The following is a 23,545-nucleotide window of genomic DNA, read 5'->3' as shown; positions in this document are numbered from 1 at the left end:
TCATGTTGTTTACATCTACTGTTGATCACATTCATTTATCACATATTATATTCTTATATATTATTATTATATTAGCACATATTCGATCACATTAAATTTAAAATTTAGCATATATGAGAAAATATCAGGAGGGAAGTTGCTATTCATTGCTCATTCCAACCTAAAATTGAGTGCTACAAATTTAGAGAGCGTACCTGACCATTGTCATTCCTATTGCCATTGTAGCAAGGTCACAAAACAATAAATGTAGTCTTGTGCGACCTGCCTGCACGTTCATTGTATCCTGAAACGCATAAGTGCAAGAAATAAATCTTGAACTTGAATAAACTTGATATTGTACAAACTTGACATAAAATGTTGAATAATATAATGAATGATATAAAATATTGAATAAACTTGAACTCGTATATTCTCTTTACTCATCATCAGTGATCTTCATTACAAAAGCATATCGTGTTAGACTTTTTTGTTTGCGTTTCACAGACTGGGTACACGAGGGCCAAAATGACAAAATCACAACTGTTTCAAGCTCCAAATAGTCCTGTTGCAACTTGAAGACCATATGTGGAGCTGCATTTTTTGGAACATGCTCCACATAACAAGCATGACAAAGTCAGCACTGGATAGCAGGACCCCGTCCCCAAGCAGCTTTTCTCACGCTGCAGTTGTATTCAACAAAAGCATGTGAGTGCTGGAGAAGGACATTCATTTTGGCACAACCGCGCCTGCAAATAATCAGAACAAATAAAGGAAGAAGCAAACAAACATAGAACGGCTGTACTTAGTTCAAAAAGAGATAAGTCATGTATCTCAAGGAGGTGTTACCACTTTCTAAGTAACTTAATTGATTAAGCTTACATCACTACCTGATTAACTGTCCTGACGAGTGTGATCTAATTGCGTGAAGTAATTATTTGCGCTGCTTCGGTGTGTCCATATTTGCGAGGCAAAGCACCGCTGTCGTTTACTAAAAGGCTCTTTCTAAGGCGCTGCTTGATATAAATCATACTAAACGCATACACGGCTAAAACTACGGCTGTGATTCTACAGAACGATCTCTTTTTGCCATGCGAGTATATCTTTTCCCGGACCGTTCTTTATGGAACAATTTTTGTTCAGAACGCAGTACGGGATATTATATACATGGTTGTTGTTAACCTCAAGTCGTTTCTTGTTGAAATACTGGCTGGGAAACGTGCTGTAGTACAATCCCCAGCGCTGCACTGCGGTGACGGTCTAGTTTCGGAATGCAAAACATAACGTAATTAAGAATCGAACGGCAGGACACCTGTGAAACACTGTTAGGATACAGGCACCTTACAAAATTGTGTGATGACAAACAACAATCAATGCTAGCAGCGCAATAAATACTCACAATCTCTGTTGCCTCCCATTGTTTTCTATGGGCACACATAGCACTTTAGGGCCCACCAACATGGCGGCCCGAAGGCACGCCTCTCCCCCACGAGCCCCTCTCCCATGCGCGATCCAGCCTTTATACATAGAGATCAGTGGTGTTTCCCAGGGGAGTCGGACTCGCTCAAAAAAGCGTGACCAGAAGGCAAGGGAGCTGCCATTGGTCACGCTGCTTGGCTGCTTCATTCCGCTAAACTTGATGTGCCCGTTTTCCTAAATTCATCACTTGCCATCTCAACACGGCGTACTATGTACGTATCTCGAATGTATTTGTTAAGCAAATAAGCAGTGAATATTTTCTCACTAGATCACTTGCTTGTGTGCTGTCGTTCGTCCGTCACTTTATTATCACGAAGCTCAACAGACCAGAGCTTGGAATGGCGGGTGGTTTCGTTTTTGCCATTTCCGGTTCCCGTTGGTTCGCAGAGCGGCATGAAGATGACAGTTTACTGCTTGTATTTATCTTTGGGTTACTGTTGTCTTCGGAAATACATGCCTACATTCGTTACCATGGGTAACGATTTATTGATTTCGCTCGCAAAGCATACAAACGCCACTTCAACACGTCATAGGCGGTAAACATCTTCATCTGATGACAGATTAAAGTCACTGAAAAGGTTATCCAGCTGTAGGACTCGAACGCACATCTTCTGGATTAACGGTCCAGAGCTCTACCAATTGAGCTAAGCTAACACACCTCCCCAGTGACTTCTAAGGGTGCGTCATTTGAAGGGACTCTCTCTCTCATACTCCTTTCACTCTTACATTTTTGCTCAGCCATACATACATTCATACGACGGGAACGACGCAAGCGGCAACTGTTGAACAAGGAGAACTGATGTTCTGAGATAGATAAAGATAAAAGTCTGAGAGAGATAAAAGTCACTGAAAACGTGAGCCAGCTGTAGGCTGGCGGTCTCTACCACCCCTGTCTCTACCTTCTCTACCACAGGGGTAACACAAACCCGCCATTGTTGCGCTTTTGGCAAAACTGCCATCTTGGCCTGGTCGCACGTCATAGAAAACGTCATTTTCAGGTCATGTGACTTTGTTTACATGTTGTTTTGCCGCTTAGGGCCAGTTCTCACTTGGCGACGCCCGACGCGGCGTCGTGAGCGGGCGGCGGAAATAGACGTGCATTTCCGGCGTTGGAAGAGGAGGAGACACGTCGAGCCAACAAAATTGCTATGCCGGTCTCTTTCACGACGTCGGCGAGAGGTGGCGAGAACGATACACTGGCGACCAATAAGGTGAGAGAGAAAGGCCACGCCTCTTCAGTTTTCGTCTGCTTTGGGCGACTGAATGCCACTGTGGTGGGAACATGAAAATCATGCGCCTTGGCGGGACGGCGGAAATGCGCCTCTACTTCCGCCGCCCGTTTGCGACGTCGCGTCGGGCGTCGCCAAGTGAGGGCCCTTACCGACATATTTTCGTCGTTATAACGCCAGGAGATGAACGTACTTTGCCAGCGTAAACTATGCGGTGCTTCTTCCGCAACATGGTAGCCCATCGGCTCAGTGAGTCTTAACGCGCGGTCGTCATTACATCTTTGGAAGTCGTCAACAGTACGAGGCCTTATGTGTAAAACTGCGCGTTTTACTGCGAGATTATCGAATAAAAATAATTACCGCGATCGAAAGACATCCAAAACGTCGCGCAGAAACAACAACCCTAGTAGCACATATTGTGGCCTCGACGTTGCTGTTGCGAATGTTGTCCAATGTGGGGCAACGTTTATCACCATTTTGTAACGTCCTTGCAACATTATCAAAAGTGGATCAACGTTACTTGACATTCAGCAATGTTCAAGCAACATGGAAGGTCAACGTTCCAGCAACGTTGCGGGCCGAATGTTCCTGCAGCATTGTCAGAAGTAGACCAACGTTACTTGACATTCACCAATGTTCATGCAACATTGCATAGCAACGTTGGAGGAACGTTGTGGCTCTATGTTTTCTGAACGTTGTGTATTGACTTTCCAGCAACATTACACCGCGTAACACGCTTACCCACAGAGGAAACCTACCGGTTTTACAGCTCCAAAAAGTAGATAATCACATTACAGAAGAAAGCTTAAATGAAAAACAATATATGACAGGGAGGGATGCCAAAAATGTTGAGTACACTTGACTCTTGCAGATGCAAGGATTAACTTCAAAGACGCATCCTGGTCACCGTTGCAAACGTTGTACGCACTGTTACACTTAATAAGCATGCCCGAACACTTCATATTTTAGTACATGCTTCATCCTGTTCGTAAATAGAGGCTGCTGGTTGATCTCTATATCCAAGCGGGATACCCACCTCAGTAAGTGAAGCTGGGATTTGCGGAGCTCAAGTCGGCTGCCAGTGGCGTGCAAGTGTTTGCAGTCAGTATGCATCTGTGATCCGACGCAAAAAAGGAAGAAATAAATAGCGCACAAATACCTCCGCCAACCTCTTGCCAATATTACCTAAATGTTGTCAAAACGTTGCCCTTATGTGGAATATTGCAGCAAAGTTGGAACAATGTTGAAAAAAATGTTGTCATTATGTGGCAGTATCATTGCAGCAACGTTGCAAAGCTACTTCTTAACATTGTGGCGATGTTGGAGCAATGTTCGCATGTAACGTTACTAGGATGTGGCTTCAAAAGGACATTGGCTACGTTTTGACAACGTTTGGGGGCAACATTGCAACAATGTTCCGGCAACATTTTGTGTTACTAGGGAACCGCATTGTTTACTAGCGGTTTGGCCGCTGATCACGGGCGCCGGTGTGCCTTGACGTTTGCTGTGACGTGCGACCAGGACCTGTCGCCCAGCATGCTTTCGTCTACGGAGCAGTACACTGGATGCCACCCTGTGCGTTTATGGCTCTGCTTTGCGCCAGTTCCCTCAGGCGCCACAGTAGCCCGGCCACTGCTTGCCTTCTGCGAGTGCCTGTGTGCCTTTGCCTATGTGAGTGCTTCCGAGGTTTTTTGCCGCTGTGCTACAGTTGTGCGCAAAATGTGGAAAAGCAGAGGGGAAACTTGTTCCGTGATTGAGTGTACAAACCGTGACAGAGATCTGATCGTGTGGGACGAAGCAGTTGGTGAAATCCACAAAGATTGCCCGTGTTCGAGGCTTTTTGCGGGTTCCCACAAGGAGAGAGAAACATGCTGATCCGACAACGGGGGGTATCGAATCTTCAGAGGAAGGACTTGAAACAGGGAACATCCGCGAGGATAAGTGGCGTTGTGTGAGCCCCAAACTCTGCTGTAGGCGTTGGTTGCTGTTTGTGAGAATAACCCTCTTCCATAGTAGCAGGGGTCCTTGCAGTTGAGCGGTTCCATGTACATGCCTTGTCAGTGCACGAAGCACTCGGGAGCCCCTTGTTTGTCGCCTCTATGACCTTGATGAGCAGTGTACAAATATGAATGCACCTGCTGCTGAAACCCAAGTGGGCCCGAAGCGAATATACGTTCTGCTCACTGTTTGTGTCAACTAGATACACCATCGTTGCACCTGCACCGTACTGCACCCACATGGCCACTATCAAACACCCTCTGTAGCTCAGGGCGGGCTTTCCGTTTCCCTCTATCTCGTTGATCATGTAGTTGTATACATCTGAAATCAACAATAAAAGTATACTACTTCATAACGAAAACCCTTACATGCATATCTTCCTCAGGTAGCTGTTCCACAACTCTTGCGATAAAAAGCAAAAAATCAGGATCTTACTACGTATCCACAACGTAACGTATGCGCAACAAAACACCGAAATGTGTAGTAACTCGAACACAGTGGGGCCGATCATGTGGGATGCACGAGGGCAGAAATATCACTCTAAATCAAGCTAATGCAACTTATATATAAAAAACCGTACTGTTGAAGCTTCGGCCAGAGCCTCGTGTCATCCTTCCATTCGGAATTCATTGCAAAAAGTTTAAAATCAGGGAAGGCGTCTCCGGTATTTCTAGCCCACCAAGGTCACGTGCGCAAAGATGGCGGCGCCCAGATAACTCTGCATGGCAGGTGGGCTCGACGTTTCTCCTTCGGGAGTGACGTCATTGAGCCGCTAGTTTTCGGCGCTCCCGTAGCTTTCTCGAAGCGCCCTTTCTTCTGATCATAATTTCGTTCCACATGTGTCGACATTCTGGCAAAATTTTGGTTATTAGCCGATAGTGCTTTGGGAACATCTGAAGCGCTTTCCAACACCTCGATCGGCGTCCTGGCTTCATGCGTTCGCGATAGAAACTGCCCACAAGGTAGGAGTCTCTCTCGCACGCACACAGAGATTGGATCAGAACACTTTGTCAGCTAGAATCTTATACCAGTTGTTACCGACAGCCCTGAGAATAAAATAAAAACCGTTCTCAGCGATTTCCTGCGTGGGTCGCTTGGCGTGAAAAGCATTGTATTCGAGAGATTCTTTGAACAGGTGCCACGAACGCGATTGGTGAAGAGGGACACGTCGCTTCCTGCGCTTGCCACTCGGATCTGTTCACTTCAGATGTCTGAGTCCCTGCTCGACGGCCGAGCGCTCGAGAATTTTTCCTCACCTCACCTCAATGTGTGTGAGGTGAGAGTGATGTACATTTGCCCTCGTGAGGATGCGGACCTAAGGAACCAAGCATTGGGCGGTGCTAGGCGCAGAGTTTCATGGGAGTTGGTCGTAACGGCGCCGAGAGACCTGCCACCGCCTACTGTTGATGCAGCTGAGGCGCCACGACGGGGGAAACGTCCCCATCAATGTTCCTATAAGCAAAGGAATTAGTGATCAAAGTATTTACGTGCACAAAATAATTACTCAAAGTAATTAATCACAGTAACTTAAAGGTACTGTAAAGCAGCACCGATCAAATGTCATTTAGTGTGGCTATTCGATAGTCCAAGCCACCAGGACAAAAACTGTGCAAGTTTCATTCCAATCGACGGCGCAGTTAATTAGAAAATTACAATTAAAGATTACGGGCAACATTGTACTAGGTATTCGAAATGAATCCGTACTTCTGACACATACGGCGGCAACCACATTGCATGCGTATAACACTGGGCCCGACATAACAATCCACCACAATCCACCATAAAATCCGCCCCTGCAATCCACACAACGATCCACATCTGAGGATAAACGGATAAGCGAACTGAAATGAAATGCTGAGGAGTTGACAAAAATGTGTCAGACGTTCAAGAAGCCAGACAGCGTCAGGACTTGTTTGTTCACAGAGGTTCACAGAGAGAGTTTGTTCGTTCGAAAGAGGCCGCGAACAAAAGGAGCGCGCAGGCGCAGCAGAGAAGTAGGGAGAGCCCCCATCGAACAGCGGCCAGCACTGGGTTACTTCGCAAAAACAGGGGTTAACAGGTTAAACTGTTAACAGGGGTTTCAGAATGCATAGATAAACAGGAAAACTAATAATATGGTTACTAAAATAACGAAGTTCGGATGTCATTGTGTGTAATACCAATTTTCAGTGTTGCCCGCTGTAGAAGGGGTTGTTTGACGCCAGGCGTCGCACCGCTCCACTACGCCGCAGTGCCGTGTATGCCAAAGGGAGTCTGGCCATTAATGGGTCATGCCTATACCTGAAGCTCCACCCACTTTTTCAGCTTTCCGACCAATGAAGTCTTGAAATATGGGGCGCTATCAATCAGCCTATCCTCACTATTTGCCCCCCTATCCAACATGGGCAGCGCCATTTTGGGTGGCAAGTGGATTGGATGGGATTGAAATGGATACCTCTCGCAATCTGCAAAAGTAGTGGATTGTTGGTGCAAATTTGATAAGCGCCACCTAGGGAGCGTAAGGCACAGAGCGTTGATGGCCTGTTGGCCTGTACTCTGTGCGAGGACGGCAGCGGCGGCGACGCGGACTCTTCAAAAGGTCAGTCAGTTTCCGAAACCCAATCTAGATCGCTATTTTTGGAAAACAATGGGGACTGAAGGACCAGACCACGTAGAGAAGCTACTTCAGTGCGACGAATGCCTGAACTGGATGTATGTGGGGAAAACGCCGTTAACCGTGAACGACGAACCTAAGTTCTCGAAGGAACCTTTCACATGCCAAATATGCAAGAAATTCGGAGAGATCCAACAGGCTTTTGACATCAGCATCCAGAAATCACAAAATGATATCGCGGACCTGACAAAGACAGTCCAGGGCCTGGTCATCCAAAACGAGGACCAAACAATTTCCATCAAACAATTGACAGACCGCCTAGACGACCTTGAGCGAGAAAACTGCAGACTAACGACAGCCCTAAAGACTGCAGAGGAGGTAGTACATGAAACGCTAAACAAAAACGTAAACAACATGTCCAAACAAGACGGTCTAGAAGACCGGACAAAAATCGACGAAAATGGCGACGCGGGCTACACCTACCTGAAAGCTGCGGAACGAGGTCGGGAGGCCACGGAGGACCACTCTCAAGATATGGGCCAAAGAGGACACACAAAGCCGGAGCAGAACTCCAGTGACCAAAGCACCCGGAGGGTCATCTTGGTGGGGGACTCGAACGTCAATAGGATAAAGGCGACCTACTTACAGCAGGCTCGGAAAGACACCAAAGTAAAAGTGATCGCCCAGCCGGGCAAAGGAATAACAGAAGCAGCGGAGACCATCGCATTGGAAAATCCAGACAGCAACACGATGATTATTCTACACACGGCACTTAACGACTGCATCAACAAAGAACCAGTCGCGGATATTGTGAACAAAGCGGAACGCCTAGTACGAAGGTTCCCAACAACGATGGTCCACGTATGCACACAACCGGAAACAAAACATTTGGGGCAATCTACATATGAAGACATCTGTAACCTAAACAAGGCACTGGTAGAGATGACTACGCGAAACAAAAATGCTGAGATCGTGGACATGCGTTGGATCCCAGGCAAAGTCAGGTACCCCCTAAACGTGATCCACTACACAAAGGCTGCAAGCGAAGAAGCAGCAACACAACTGGCGAAGCGAACCATTGCTTTTTTAAGAAATGGCCCCAGAACGCAAAAGAACAGCCAGGAACATCGCACACCAAACACCAGGCGAGCCGCACGACGATATGCCTGGACACCGATGAATATGGCTTCATGGAAATACGTGAGGCCGATGACATACGCGCCGTACCTACCAGGGCCTCCGCCACCACCTTGGTGGTAACCCCAGACATCCCAACCCAGAAACGACGACCCCGTAATAGAAGGAAAGGACGACAATATCGAGTCAACATGACCGTGAATATAGGACTACTAAACCTCCAGGGATCGAGCACACTTAAATGGAAGGAGTTGCAAGCCAACGCGACAGAAGAAGATATTGACATCTATATGCTAACAGAAACCCATCTACGAAACCAAGAAATACCACACCTGGACGATACATGGGGATGGATCCACTCCAACCGACATACAGGCGAAAAGAGAGGTGGAGGCGTTGGAATGCTATACAGGAAAGACAGGGTTACCCTAACAACGATCAAACGAAAATGTAAGGAACACCTGTGGGCAACAGCAGAGATAAATGGACAAGCCTTTCTTCTCTGCGTAGTATATATGGCCACGGGGAAGGAAACAGCAAAGTGGAACCAAGACATATACGACTGTATAAACGAAGACCTCGCGAGAGCCAATACTACATGCCCGACTATAATAGGGGGGGATTTCAACGAACACATACTGGAGCTCAGTGGAAGAGACGACAAAACGTCCTACGTGAAGAAACTGTGCTCGAAACACGGCCTACAGATAACAAACTTGATGGAAAATTGTACTGGTAAATACACATGGACTAGAGGAAGACAAAAATCGGCGATAGACTACATGTTGGTGAACGATATGTCAGCAGCGGGAAAATGCGAAATTGGACAGCTGCATATCGACGAATCCAAACAATACAGCTGCACTAGTGACCACAATAGACTCAAACTAACAATAAAATACAGTGAAAAAGACATCCCCAGGCCTAGGATCCAAAAAGTAAAGACTTCTACCAAAGAGTGGAATTTCGAGGCAGAGGACGATGTGAAAACCTTCACTACAGTATTGGGGAAAATACTGGACAACGAAGATGACATCACGTACGAGCAGCTCACAAGCAACATCAAAGAAACTGCCGAAACAATCATTGGACATGTATGGCGCGACAACCGAGAAACAAGACACCCATGGTTCGACGAGGAGGTGGAGCAAGCAATACGAGAACGCAAAGACCTAAATCGACAACACAGAAAGGCAGTTCAGGGTAATGCTACAAATGAAACCGTTCAAGAAACATGGAAAAAGTACACTGACCAGAAAGAAGCGGTGAAAACCATTGTGGCAAGGAAGATTAAAGCGCACAACAAGAGCATCGAGGAGAACATAAAAAGGTCAGGTCGACAAAGTGGACAATACTTCTGGCGATACATCAACTCCTTGCAAAATGGTATTACCGTCGAACCTCCTGAACCCGTAAATTTTGCCGGAGGAATAGCAAATGGCCAAGTGAAAGAATATCTCACTCACCATTTCCAAACGCAACAGCGGGTGCTCAACAGCAGAAAAAAGAAAATGACCACGGATAAGCCTCAAACGGATCAAGCGGCCCGCCCACAGCGCGACAGCGACTATGCCCTGAAACTAAATGACCCAATCACGAGTGGAGAACTTAAACGGCACCTTGGCAAAGTGAAGACCATGAAGGCGTCCGGACTGGATTCCATCCCAAACGAACTACTAAAGGCACTAGACGAGACAGCTTTAGAAGCCCTAAGAGGCTGCTACAACGACATCATTTCCGCAAACAGAGTCCCGAAAGACTGGACAGTATCAAGAACCAGGTTAATATGCAAGCCTGGCAAACCGAAATCCGATATCGACTCGTACCGTCCTATCACAGTACAAAGCAATCTATACAAACTTTTTGCCTCCATCCTAAACACACGGCTCCAGAGTCACTGTGAACACCACCAGATCCTCAGTGAAAACCAAAACGGCTTCAGAAGAAATAGACGAGGGAGTGACAACGTCTTTATCCTCACGCAACTTATCGAACTCTCAAGGAAAAGAAATGAAGATATGTTTGTCGCTTTCCTCGACCTTGAAAAAGCTTATGACGCTGTGGACCATGAAATTATGTTTGGAAAACTAAGAAAAATTGCGTTACTCGACGACGAAATAACCATGATCCAGAAATTATATGAAGATTGCGCAACTACATATCAGCTGGGAAAACACAAGTCGAGTCCGGTGCAAATCAAGGTCGGTCTAAGACAAGGCTGTCCTCTCTCCCCAACCCTTTTCAACGTATACATCAACGACATGCTGAAACGCTTGCAAGACGAGGCAAAGGGAATCACCCTAAATACCCTGTCGACCACAGGACAACCGTCTGAGACAAAGATCACGGCGATAGCTTTCGCCGACGATATTGCTCTTATAGCACCGTCAAAAGAGGCCCTACAGCATATGCTGAATATATGCTCAGAAGAATCGGAAAAAGATGGCTTCAAGTTCAGCTCCTCAAAAACATTATGGATGGCTTTCGGGAGCACACAGCCTGACAACACACCTCTCACGCTCCAGGGTCAACAAATAGCGCACACTCAAGAGTACAAATACTTGGGAGTCACCCTCACCGACAGTGAACAATATCTAGAGCAACATGAAAGAAACATCCTAAAGCAATCAAATAGACTAAAAGGACATGTCTGGAACTTAGCAAGGCATGCATACAACCGATACAGCGTGGGTAGGCAACTTTGGAAAACGACAGCAGTGCCGGCTCTCACCTATGCGAATGACGCCATCGTACTCTCTCCGGTCACAATCAAGACTCTAGATCGTCACCAACGAGAGCTGGGAAACTGGGTGCTAGGAGGAAATTTCGCAACCGCAAATGCAGCAATCCAAGGGGAAATGGCGTGGTCTACGTTCGCAGCGCGCGATGCAAGATCAAAAACTCATTACCTAGGGCGCCTTATCCACCTACCAGAATCAGCATTGGTAAAGAAGATTTTCCAACACATTCGCTATTGCGGTCTAAAGTCTAGATGGATAGCTAAAATCAACCAATACGACAAAAAGTACAGTGGCGGAACAAAACGGCAAACAGCACGCAACGAAAGAGAGTGGACGAAGATTACAACCACAGAAATAAACAAAATCGAAATAGACGACTGGACAAAGAAAGCACGGAAGAAGCAGAGTCTACAACATTACATGAAAAACAAACTGCAAACTGAGCCCTGTGAAGACTACAAAGGAGATAGGCGAAGCGCCCTCCTCTTTCAGGCCCGCACCGGGTGTTTGCTTACAAATGTCCGAAAAAATGAAATATTTGGGAATATAGACCCCACATGTCAGCTCTGCGGCAAAGCAACAGAGACCCTCCAACATATCCTTCTCGAGTGCCACAGGCTAAAAGAAATCCCACTAGAAATGGAGTCGACAGATACCGAGGGCATCGAGGACAAGCTGTACCGCCAACAAACCGAAACCAGTGCGCCGCAGCCACACGACACGGTCAAGAGGATACAGTGCCGCCTAGTGAAGTGGGAGCGACTTAAACAGGCAGCAGCGAACACAAGTGGAAGTGACGTATCGCCAAATGACGAGTGACTATTTTGTTATTGTTTTTCCTTTCCCTTTCTCCTTTCTATCTTCTACTTTCCTGTGCACCTGTGGACTCCGTTTCTTTCTTTTTTTCGGAAGCCTGCCCTGTATCAAAAGGGATTAGGTGCCACTACTACTACTACTACTACTACGTCGGGAATTGTCGTCTGCTTCCGTCATTGTACCGCTGCCGGCAGAACCACCTGCTGGGACACATTCTGTTGTCGGTATGATTTTTAAACAAATCTACATGAATAGCTGGAATATAAGAGGCAAGAATGTTTATATCCATGAAATCCAGCTGTTAAGTACAACAATGTACAGCACAGCGCCGTTTTTGTTATGATTTCGTTGTGATCGCCGTGTTCACTAGGCCTAACACCGGCGACAAAACGTATTATTTTCAGTTAGATATCGATGGATGAGCATAAGTTGAAACTGATTTCCGAAAAATTTATATTAGGATGTACATTTGCAGCATAAAATCAGGTTAGTCTGTGAAAATTTTTTGTCACGAAATCCTCGCTTCACAGTGTTTGTTTTCGTCGCCATTTTGGGTGGCTGTATGGTGTCATGGCGACCCCCTTGGTAAAAAGCAAACCAATCAGAGGAGCGAAACTGTGATTGACAGGTCGAGCCTCTTTTTGTGACTCCTCCCAATGGCCAGACTCCCTTTTAATATACGGCTCTGCTACGCCGCATCTTTCATGGCAAATTAAAAATATTTATAGCGCGTTGTCGGTCGTATGGTTCCGCATGTGGTATTTAGAATGGTGGTGGTGGTGGTGGTGGTGGTGGTGATAGGGCTTGCCGTTGTCGGCCTCACGTATGTGGGCAACGTCACGACTGACGCCCTGGGGGAATGTGCGTCCTGGGCCGACTTCTAAGGGAACCGTGCCGACATATGTCTGAAAGCGTATTTAGAAGGTATTTAGAAGCAACAAAGTCTCTAGTCACATCACCGGCATATCATGCTTGTCTACTGCTTTACAGTACCTTTAATTATGCGTATCACAGCTCTGGTCGTGTTCTACCTAAGAATCGCTTTGAGGCAACCGCTTTTCGTTGGGAAGACAGCCATTGTTGGATATCTCTAGAAAAAGCATCAAAGTAGACTGTCCCAGCTCCGTATCACGGCCCCAAGAAGCATCGGGCCTTCCAATTTATTCCTCAATATTTTCTCCACATGGATTAAAGAAATGTTATTCTTGTTTCACAGTGTCATCTCTTCCAATAACTTGCTGCGCAGCTACAGCAGCAAAAGCAGCCGCTACAAAGTAAATAATGGCATACAATTTGACTGGGCAGTACAAGACGCACAGGACAGCTAGGCAAGAGATGAAGCTCGATGTTATTTTGTAATAAAACCTGTAATGGAACGTTGAAAATAATGAATAACACATTTGAACAAGTGTGCTAGAAATTACCTATGCACCAGAGGGATTTCCCCCTGCCAGAGAACGACCATAGAAAGCAGGACAAATAGGGAGCATGGCAGGTGAGGATCGTGAGGCAGATACAACGAATAGGGAATGTTGTGGGCCCACACTATCAAGGACGGAAGTACCAAGAGGGCGCTGTATGCCCATAAAATGGTTAGTGTTGTGTGCAGATGCCAGCCAGTCGTTAAGCCACTTCTGCCCTTGCGATCTTCTAGGGCACGCTGGTAACCACATCGACCTACAAGCTGCTGACAAAAGCATTTTGTCAAAATCTTATACTTATATAAAATGGCAATTTACAGCCTGCTCCAATAGCACTTGTTGCTCCTGAAGGTGTGCATCTTTTGCAACAGGGACTTCCTCATCATCCAAGAGTTGTGCAGGTAAAATATGCTCTTCTGGTGAGGAGAGCCACCACTGAAATGGGTTCCTATTCTATTTTTATTGGTTCGTTTATTGCAGATACGTTAAGGTCTGTCTGCCTTTATTGGGCATCACCAAACTTGCACAGGGTGTCTATCAAACTGTACCTCTCAAATTCCCTGGTTTTCACTGACTATTTCAAGCAAATTCCCTGACCAGATCAATCTCGAGGACAGATCGATGACCTTGGAGATCTATTTCCTCTTCTTCACCGACGCCTCCCAGCCGGAGCATTCTTTACCTTAGCTCTGTTTGAGAGCTATTGTGTTAGCCAGCTAAGCAGCTGAATAAAGCGTTCGCCGCTTATTGGTCTGTTTTCAGCATTTGTCTGCGCCTGACTTGAGCTGCTTTTCCGCAACTTCCTTTGACTTTTCAAGTCTCTTCCCCGACAATTCCCAGTTTTATTCAACAGTTCAGAGTGCAACCCTTTGCTAATTCCAACTGGTGGTCTGGTTGTGTACTCCAATGGGGGAAAAACACCCCATAAATCGGACACATGACAAAATATGACTAACAACTGGGGTTCAAATCACGTGTGCAGTCATCGATAATGGAGAGGCATTTCATAAATTAGAGACGAGTGCGGGTATAAAAATTGGTACCCGCACCAATGTATAATCGTTTTGGAGCACTATATTAGCCTCAGTTGCTTATGCATCATCAAAATTGAATTATCATCATCGTCGTCACCAATGTCATTGGTACAACCCGCACATATCCCAACGTGTACCCACATAACCCAATGCATATTTCAGATACGCCACTTTCCCAACACTATCATCCGATACTATCGATCTATTGATTGTCCAACTATTGAGTGAACTTGGATCGCATCGCCATAGTTTTTCCAACTATCGATAGTATCGTATACACCGTTTTTCAATGGGTGAAATAATCCTTTCCTCCTCTCGGGCTGTCAGGTGATTCTCATTGCGTTTGTGTGTCACAGTATGAAAGTTACGCTTGTTTACAGCGTTTACGTTGAATGACATTCACGTAACCGATACGCGTTATGTCGTACAGTCATGAACGTTCATCAGGCCAACATTGTGTCGTCAGGTGCACAATGTTCGGCGGGGCGGCTGTTTCTGTTACACCGTTTTCCTGCGGACAAGGAGCTGGTTTCGATCAATAGACACAATTTCTCGCCGTCGTCATCGTCAGCACGAGTTTGCTGAGCAGTGCCAGATTTACAGTGGTGGGGGCACTGTGCTGTGGGGGCTCCCACGTGTGATGTTATCTATGGTCGATATATGTGGACGCAGGACAGATTCTTACCAAGTTTCCGTTTCAGGGACGTGTTTCAGGCATGCAAAACAGATTTCCCTTGGACAAGACCTTTACTGGTGGGGGCCCCGTCTGCCCTCCCCTAAATCCGCCACTGTTGCTCGGAGCACTTCGTTGGTGGAAAGCGCGTTGAACCCTATTCCAATGTTCCAGATGGGCTACACTAAGAAGGTTTGTCGCAGACTTAGATTTTATTTTTATGAATGCATACTGCCATTCACTGTTGTTGATATGTGTACTCATCGCCTTCAGGTCCTGGTAGGGCGGCGACGACTAGTCAGGACAAGCTATGAACCACCAGCTAAGAAGATGTTTTTCGGAATTATTTTAAATTTTGTTGCAGCCGAATGAACTTAATTTTAAGACTGAGGACGCTGAAGATAAAACTTGGCGTTCGGAAGTTAGCGGCCAGCATGACAGTGCTACCACTTGTGGCGTGTGACGGTCTCTTTGGACAAAAGTTTACCGAACACGTTCCGGCGTATTCTCTCCTCAGAGTGACACGTTCACCTGTTTGCAAGTCTGTACAGTACCATTCGCTGCTAGTGTGTCACTCTGTGAAAGGATGAGCGTGTTCCGTAAACTTTTGTCCAGCACTGTACCACTTAAGCCAAGCCAAGCCAAGCCAAGCCAATCCAGCGCACCTTCTGAATTGGAGTTTCGCTCCTATCTGTTACCCCCCTTGCGAAAACTGCCATGTTTTGCCAAGAGATTGCGCCGCTCCTATTTGTCTGACGTTGGAGGTATTTGTATCGTAGGAAAGCATTTTTTGTATACTAATGCTCTACAGCGCTCCTTTGTTTATACATCGCTCAGATGTTCTACTATAAAGCCAGGAAGATAACCACATTTTCAATTTTTGCTCCTCTTTGTCAAGGTTTCACTCGAAGAAAAAAGATGAAAGCGCTATGTAGTTTTTCCAAGCATGGTGTCCTGGGATACACAAGGTGCACCACAGCCCAGTATTATTGATATTTGGCATAGGTAATTTATAAACGCTCCTTAGAAAAACAAAAAAATTTGATTTTCTAACTTGTCATTTCGCATTGTTCTGTTTCCTGTCTGAAAACAAGATCCGCACTGAAGAGAGACAATTGTGCTCTGAACAAATCCTGAAATTTTCATTGTAATCGGGGTGTATCAAGGGAAGCTGGAATGCCTGGAAGCTACCCACCCAACGCCCAGCGAAACCGAAACCATTGGGCTGCGGCAAGCGAGCTTTGCTGCATAAGCTGGTAACCATGGTTTCTAAGTCCCAGAGGTGTCACAGGCAAATACCAAATGATGTGCACCGTGTATTCACACGAGCGGCATTCCCTGCAAAAGCGGAAGACGCGAAAAACGTCATAGTCCAGTGTTCACGTACACTGCTAACCGTGCGGAATACCCTGCAACACAGTCACAAGATATTCTGTAGCAGACGACAGGAAAGACATTGACGGTGTCGTCTGCCAAGTGCGCAGTATGCCACCCCCAATATTCCGCACCGTGTGAACGCTCACATAACACGGGACGGAACTTCGTCTCTGTGAGCAGTATTTTTGCTTTTCCTTCCACTGGAATTTTTATTTTTTTTATTTTTTATTTAAGAGAATGCGAATGGCAGATACAAGAGCTCGTCACCTTGCAAACTGAAAGTTCGTAAGCTCAATCCACAAAGCAAACAAAGTAGTCAAATACAACGAAAGCTTGGTAGCTGCAGTGTGTACGAAGTAATCCACACCAACCAGTGGAGGAACGGCTGCCATTATCATTATAAGTTAGCATAATAAACAAAAAGAAAGAGACACTTTTGCGCTCAAACCAGTGCCGGGATAATGTGGGCCAATTCCCGAAATATATTTTCATTTCTGGAATGCGCTTAGTGCCTATCGTTCTCAAAAAAAAAAAAATCTGCACTTTGGCTTTGATAAAAAAAGTTAGATTAGCTTGTCAATTATCGGCATATTTACTGGAGTTAATAAATTCGTAACAGCAGATTGCGGCAAAAGGTCCAGAGCAGGGAGACTGCCGAGTGCACATATTTTGGAGTGGAAATCATTCAAAATCACAATATAATCATTCTCAGTTCCAAAGGAGCAGAAACTGCATGGGACACCTCACGAGGAAATCAGGATGATTGTATTTTATAATAAGGTGAGCAATTGTTCAATGTCCACACCCTCTAGGTTTATCCTCGCATAGTTTGTCTAAATGCAATGGTGTTTAAATACATTGTAATTAAAATACTATTTAAAATATAAATATGTGGATTTATATTTTGGGCATGTACTCTCGTAAATACTTAATAAATACTCCTAAATACAGGATTAGTTGCCCTACATTTGAGCGTTTGGGAAGAAGGCCGAGTTTAGGGCACAGTTATGCCACGTTTGCGCTTGCATGCACACGCAACAAACAATTTTAGATGGCAAGCAACTACCCGATTACCTTGTTGTAGGAAGCATCTTTGTCAAATTTTATACGAGCCTTTGTTCATCGGCACCTGTGAAGATGCTGTTCTCTTTTGGCTGAACAGAAGATGCCTAAAAGATGCCTTCCAATATTCCTATATTAAAATCGCCATAATAATCTAACAAATAAATGCTATTGTTCCTCGCTCATTTGTTATGGTCATTATTATTTCTGTAATTCCAAATGACATCTTCCTTACATGTAGTTACGGTATTTAAATACTGTATTTATATTTTGTATTTAAACGTATATAAACGTATATTTGAAAAGTATTTATGAAGAGTATTTTAATACTCCTTTCAACAAAGTATTTTGTATTTATAGTTAAATACTAAAAAAATGTGTTTATGCCCATCCCTGGTTTCGGTTTCAGTCCATGGATATGTTCACTCCAAATTTTAAGTTTAGCATGTTTCGCTCCTGCCAACTATCAATAGTTTGCTCAATTTGAAATTAAATCTTAGTTTTGCCCCTGCAAACTATCGAGAGTTTATTCAGTCCTAAGCAAGAGTCTTTTGAGAACGAAACTTTCTGAATTCGTATTTTGCTCCTGTAAATTATTCACAGTTTATCCTTCTGAATTCACATTTGGCTCCAGCAAGCTATCAACAGTTCACTCACTGCAAATTTAAAATTTTAGCATGCTGCTTTTGAGAACGAAACCTTCTGAATTCGCTTTTGCTCCTGCAAACTATCAATAGTTTGTTCGCTCCTAATTTAAAATATGAGCATGTTCCTTTCGAAAATTAAACTTACTGAATTCGTGTTTCACTCCTGCAAATTTTCTATAGTTTGTTGACTACAAATTTAAAATTTTACTCATGTTTCTTATAAAAACGAAACCATCAGAGTTCGCTCAAGCGGACCATCATTTAGTCACTCACAATTCCAAAGCTGAGCATATTTTCCTCGGAAACAAAACCTTCAATTTTTGTTTTGTCGCACGCAGTTTGACAATCTCGTTTTGCTCGTGATTGATAGTTAGCTCCCGGAAAAGAAAAAGAAAGAAATATGATCATGGGAAATAAAATATGAAGTCATGAAAAATGAAATATCAGCGTTATAAAGATAGCATTTCTGAGAAGGAATTTGTGGCCCTTAATTGTCACAAATCCCTATTACTGTAACATAAATTACTTGTAGCTTGACAGCCCATGCCACTCTGAATAGTATATATTAACCACACACGTAGCGCAAAACAATCCACGAAATCCGTTTTTCTGCTTTGTTGGTTCAAGCAGAATCGAAGTTCCAATCTATTTTTGGAATCCCTCAGCTCCTCATTTTATGCAAAGTTTTGTGCAGGTATTTGATTAGATTGATAAGAAAATTGGGAGCAGTGACAGCAGGGGTATACCCACATAATCTGCAGAGGGGTATACCCACAAAAATGTGTACCTGCAAGGAGCAAACTTGCACAGGTATACCCGCACCCATCTTTAAAAATAATGTCTCCATCATCACTCTATTGCATGTTGATTACTTCATCTCAGAGATTTCAAGAGCATTGCATATCAACAAGCCTCTTGTGATGACAGCTAGAGCAGCAGCATCTGCCAGGCTTTCATCTGGATGTGACACAATGCAAAGTAGCCTTCATAGCATGGCCATTCTGCAATGGCCAAATAGGAATGTCCCCATTTTCAGGTTGTACTACAAAACAATGGTTTAGTAGAACATTGTTGCATCAAGGTTTGCAATGCTGTCCACCCATAATGATATTGTCTCCACTTACCTTAACGCATGAAATGACAAATCCTAACCAAAGTGCTAATGCTGCACAGGTGGCCAGCGAGATTCCAATGAGGAATAAGGTGAGACATAGAATTAATCGTGACCAGGTTACATCCATTTGTTTCTTGAATGCAGGTTTTTCATTTTGCCGCAACCTAAGAAAGGCTCTCTTAAATTTTGCATTCCAAAATAAGCTACTGTATTACCTTATATAAAGATGTCCAAGAGCAATAGCACAGGCAGCAAACAGAAAGACGGTGGCAACACTAATGCCAATTCCAACGATGTACAGACCTGCTCTCAGGGTGACATTTTCAAATCCATGCGCACCAATGTTGTCAGGCTGTGGCAGGACAAAGCTAAAAATAGGCCTACAAACACAGTTTGATCTCTGTTGAACCAACCTTCAATGGCATGTTCAGAAATACAGTCAAGCCTAGATTTAATGGAACGCTATCAAACAAAATTTGTATTCCCTGCCGCAACTGGCTGCCATATTCCATAAGCCTCGATACAACAATATATTCTGTATAACGAACGAAATGGTGTTCCCCCTTTCCATTATACGTGGCGTGCATATGACGTCACACCATAGCTTTACCCGTGCTTTTTCCCTCTTTCTGGTGATCCAGCTTACGCAAATGCACCCCACCTATACGTATGAGGTGTGATCAAAAAGTTCCGAGACTAGTTCTGTAGCATGATAAGAGATGGCACGACGGAGATGAGCACACAGCAGTTGATGTCAATGACCTTTGTTTGTTCTCGTGCCATTCATTTTTGAATATTGGTTTTTGTGCACACGAGCCACTGCGATTTCAGTATGAACTGCAAACTGGAGCAGAAAGCAAACATCAAATTCTGTATCAAACTCAGCAAATCTGCAACACAGACATTTGAGATGATCCAGCAGGCTTATGGCACTGAGTCATGCAAGGTGAGTGCACGCTTCAAGAGAGGCAGAACATCATTAGAAGATGAGGAGAAGCCTAAGATACCATCCATGAGCACAACCCCCAAAAATGACATTTTTGCATGGGGACCGTGGAGGAACCATCCAGGCAAAATGCGCATCTGTTTTTGGCATGCACCACACTGAGGATCATGTCCACCAAACAGAAGGAACATCATGTTGAACTCTGTCAGAACCTTCGTGAGCAGGTTCTGGATGACCTACCACTCATGTTGAGGGTCATCACTGGGGATGGGGTTATGATCCGGAGGTAGTCTTTGCAGTGGAAGAGCCCAGCATCCCCAAGACCAAAGAAGGTGACCAAGTGCATGCTATTTTTTTCTTTTTCATTTGCTGAGTTGTGCAACGTGAATAGGACTTCTCCAGGCAGCTCGCCAAACACTGTCTCCTATTTGTAGGAGACTCTCTGCGTCGCCTTTTCCTCACTACCGACTTCACTCCTATTCATAAAAGCAAAATGTTCCGAACAAAACACAGCCACGTGTTCATTTGCAAAAGCCACTTTGTGCCTCCTTTTCTCCGCTACATTTGTCCCCAATGTGTCATGCAAGACGTTCTCAGGCATTTGAGAAAGGACGCAAGAAGGATGAGCTGCGGCGCAATTGGATGTTCCACCGCACACCCGAGAATTAGAGTATCAGCTCAGCTGCTTTTGGGTCACCATTCCTCACCCGCCAGATTTGGCAACTTGTTCCCAACGATAAAGGTTAGGCTTATTTCAAAACCATGAACGAGGTCGAATCGCAGAAGGTGCTAGACATGCTATAACAATAAGACTTCGGGGAGCCTTCCGAAAGTGGCGCTGGGAGAGATTTATCGCTGCACAAGGAGATTTCTTTGGAGTGATAATAGCCAAGCCTAAACAAAGTAGATACTTGCCTTCATATGCGCCTAATCTCGCAACTTTTTGATACCACCTCATATCAAGGTTCGGCTGCAGACCCTTTTGAGTGCCTCGAAAGAACAAAGATGAGGTCAGATCCATAAAGATTGTAGTCAAACTTGGAAACATTAATAGCCATGCACACCATCTCTAGAGCATTTTCTGATGCTAGAAATGGGCTCACCAGAGCACTCCTTGGAAGATAGTAGGGAAGAAAATGAGAATAAGGGCAGACTTTGCCTGGCTCAATGCAGTCAAGAGAGACGGACAGAGGCCTTGGAGAAAGGACATGAGAGGTTACACTAATTGTGTTTACATTCAATTTCATAGAGCTCACCTGTTGTCGATATAGATGAGAGCTGAAAGCCAAGGGCAAGCATCACCTGTGCTGTAGAATATGCTGGCACCATGCCTGCATAGTGCTTCACCACCTGCAGAAATCGAAAAAAGCACACTGATCAACATCCCTACTAAAATGTAATAGCTGTAGGAAAAAGATGTACAAATTGCTGGTCCCACCGCATCAAGTGAATGCAGTTTTAGATAACCTTTGTTATCAGCAGAGGGGACTGCATATGAAAATAATGTTGGGTAGGATGCCAGGAGAAGAGAAAGGCAGCCAGTACTGTTCGATAGAGAACTACGGTTTTAATGAACGAGCCAGCGCGGTCCGCTCAAGGCGCGCGGCGGCAGGCCAAACAGACAAAAAAAAGGAAGGAAACCAAAACTAACCAAGACTAAACCAAGACTGTCCAACAAACTTCTGTCGGACACGTTGTCCGAATATACTTGACAAATAACACTAGTCAGAATGGGATAAATCCAGCTTCTTGCATAATGTTGATAAAATCACTCCCAGTATGTGTTCCCTACATATACAGAGTTGCACTGCATTTCGGGGCAGTTCCTATTACAATGGGCTGAAAGATGACTTGCTCAAATGCAGATATTAAAAGCAAGCAGAGTTATGAACAACTAATACGATGAATATTTTCTCCACACTTGATGGAACAGAAGACAATTTGGTATGGAAGGATAGCGGTATTTAGTTATTAAAATGGGAGTTAAGTACTCCACTTTCCCCATCAATGGCGTTTTGGGGTAAAAATCCTATATGCGAGTAAATATGACACGTGCCTGTCCAAAAAAATGCTTTAAAGAGAACTGTGCAGAAAGAGTGTAGCTACACTCGGGATCGAGGTACAGCTCCAGAACAACTCCAGAGCAATGCTCTCCTTCAGGCACTGGATTGTAGATTTTCAGAGCCATGGGAGTTACAGCACCCATTGCTGTCCTGAAAAAGGATTTGAGACAGGTCGTTAACCCAGAAGAGGGTAAAAGAGAGGGAATGGACAACCCTCTGAGCACTCTGACACTTTGTATCTCACTATGCCAGACAGTATTCAGCCATGCAGTAAAATGTGTCCTTGATGAAATGAACCACATCAACACCTTTGACCGCTTGACAAGAACATGACAAATTCAGACAAAGTACCTGATGTGGAAGAATCGATCTTCATGAGCCCAGGGTACAACGTAGCGCACAATGCCTTGACCTATATGTTAGGGTAGATTAGAAACACACTCACAATTCTCTGCAAAATTTCTCAAGGAATTTTCATGGTGAGAAGCGGGAAATTCTAGGACTAATTCCTTGGATGTTGACATGTGAGCATTAAAAGACTAACTGTATCATACTGGAAATATAGCGGATAACGGTAAGAGATGCAACGAAAATAAAAAAAACTATTTGCAGTATGACGATAATTCGAGTACTGCAGCACCTCAATTATTACAATCCTCTACCGTATCATTCAAATAAATCTATTAAATAAAGCTCAATGAAACAAACTAAAATGAACTGAGTGTCTAAAACTAAAACTATCAAACTGGAGCACATAAGTAAATAGTATACAGGGTGTTCATTTTTATTCATTGCACAACATTTATTAAAAACTAACGGAGCAAAAAAGATGCAATTTTTGCAGTTGAGTTTTACGGCGAGGCTGACATCCCCTCAAAGAATGTACGCAACTACAAGACGACTAATTACCTAAAATTCATTAATTCCATTAGGGGATTTCGGGCAAAAGCCAGAGATCAAAATGAGAGACCATCCTAATTCCAAGATATCCAACCCTGAATCTTGATATACAAATGAACTGAATGTGATGCATTATGTGATGAATAAAGCTTGATACGTATTTTGTGCCCTTCATAACTTGATACCTGTTTTGTGACACACGCAGCGCAGGTAGTGGCATCTTTTTTTCCACTTGGAGTGTTCCGTTTAACAAATTTCTCTATTTAATAACAACACACAAAAAAAAGAGCCAGCATTTGCGAATTCGTTATATAGAGGTTCAACTGCCATTCAAAGAAA

General features: G+C 44.5%; 1 protein-coding gene and 1 long non-coding RNA gene across 3 annotated transcripts in view; one reads left to right on the top strand and one right to left on the bottom strand.

Moving 5' to 3' along the window:
- Window positions 1-23,545, bottom strand: part of LOC135392213 (uncharacterized) — a 107,223-nt gene that overhangs the window by 48,869 nt on the left and 34,809 nt on the right. For both annotated transcript variants that reach the window (XM_064622930.1, XM_064622929.1), the window contains exons 15-20: window positions 22,658-22,718; window positions 22,300-22,456; window positions 21,500-21,593; window positions 21,347-21,437; window positions 19,513-19,677; window positions 19,308-19,461 (exon numbers count right to left, since the gene is read on the bottom strand). In XM_064622930.1, the coding sequence (XP_064479000.1) occupies window positions 19,308-19,461; window positions 19,513-19,677; window positions 21,347-21,437; window positions 21,500-21,593; window positions 22,300-22,456; window positions 22,658-22,718 (722 nt within the window). The remainder of the gene's footprint in view (window positions 1-19,307; window positions 19,462-19,512; window positions 19,678-21,346; window positions 21,438-21,499; window positions 21,594-22,299; window positions 22,457-22,657; window positions 22,719-23,545) is intronic.
- Window positions 11,995-17,712, top strand: LOC135392219 (uncharacterized). Its single transcript, XR_010422178.1, has 3 exons — window positions 11,995-12,193; window positions 15,126-15,289; window positions 15,371-17,712. It is a non-coding gene; the product is annotated as an uncharacterized LOC135392219 (long non-coding RNA).

The sequence above is a fragment of the Ornithodoros turicata genome, chromosome 4, assembly GCF_037126465.1.
Source record: "Ornithodoros turicata isolate Travis chromosome 4, ASM3712646v1, whole genome shotgun sequence".
Taxonomy (NCBI): domain Eukaryota; kingdom Metazoa; phylum Arthropoda; class Arachnida; order Ixodida; family Argasidae; genus Ornithodoros; species Ornithodoros turicata.
The sequence above is the reverse complement of the archived record's forward strand: the minus strand, read 5'-3'. Positions and strand labels throughout refer to the sequence as shown.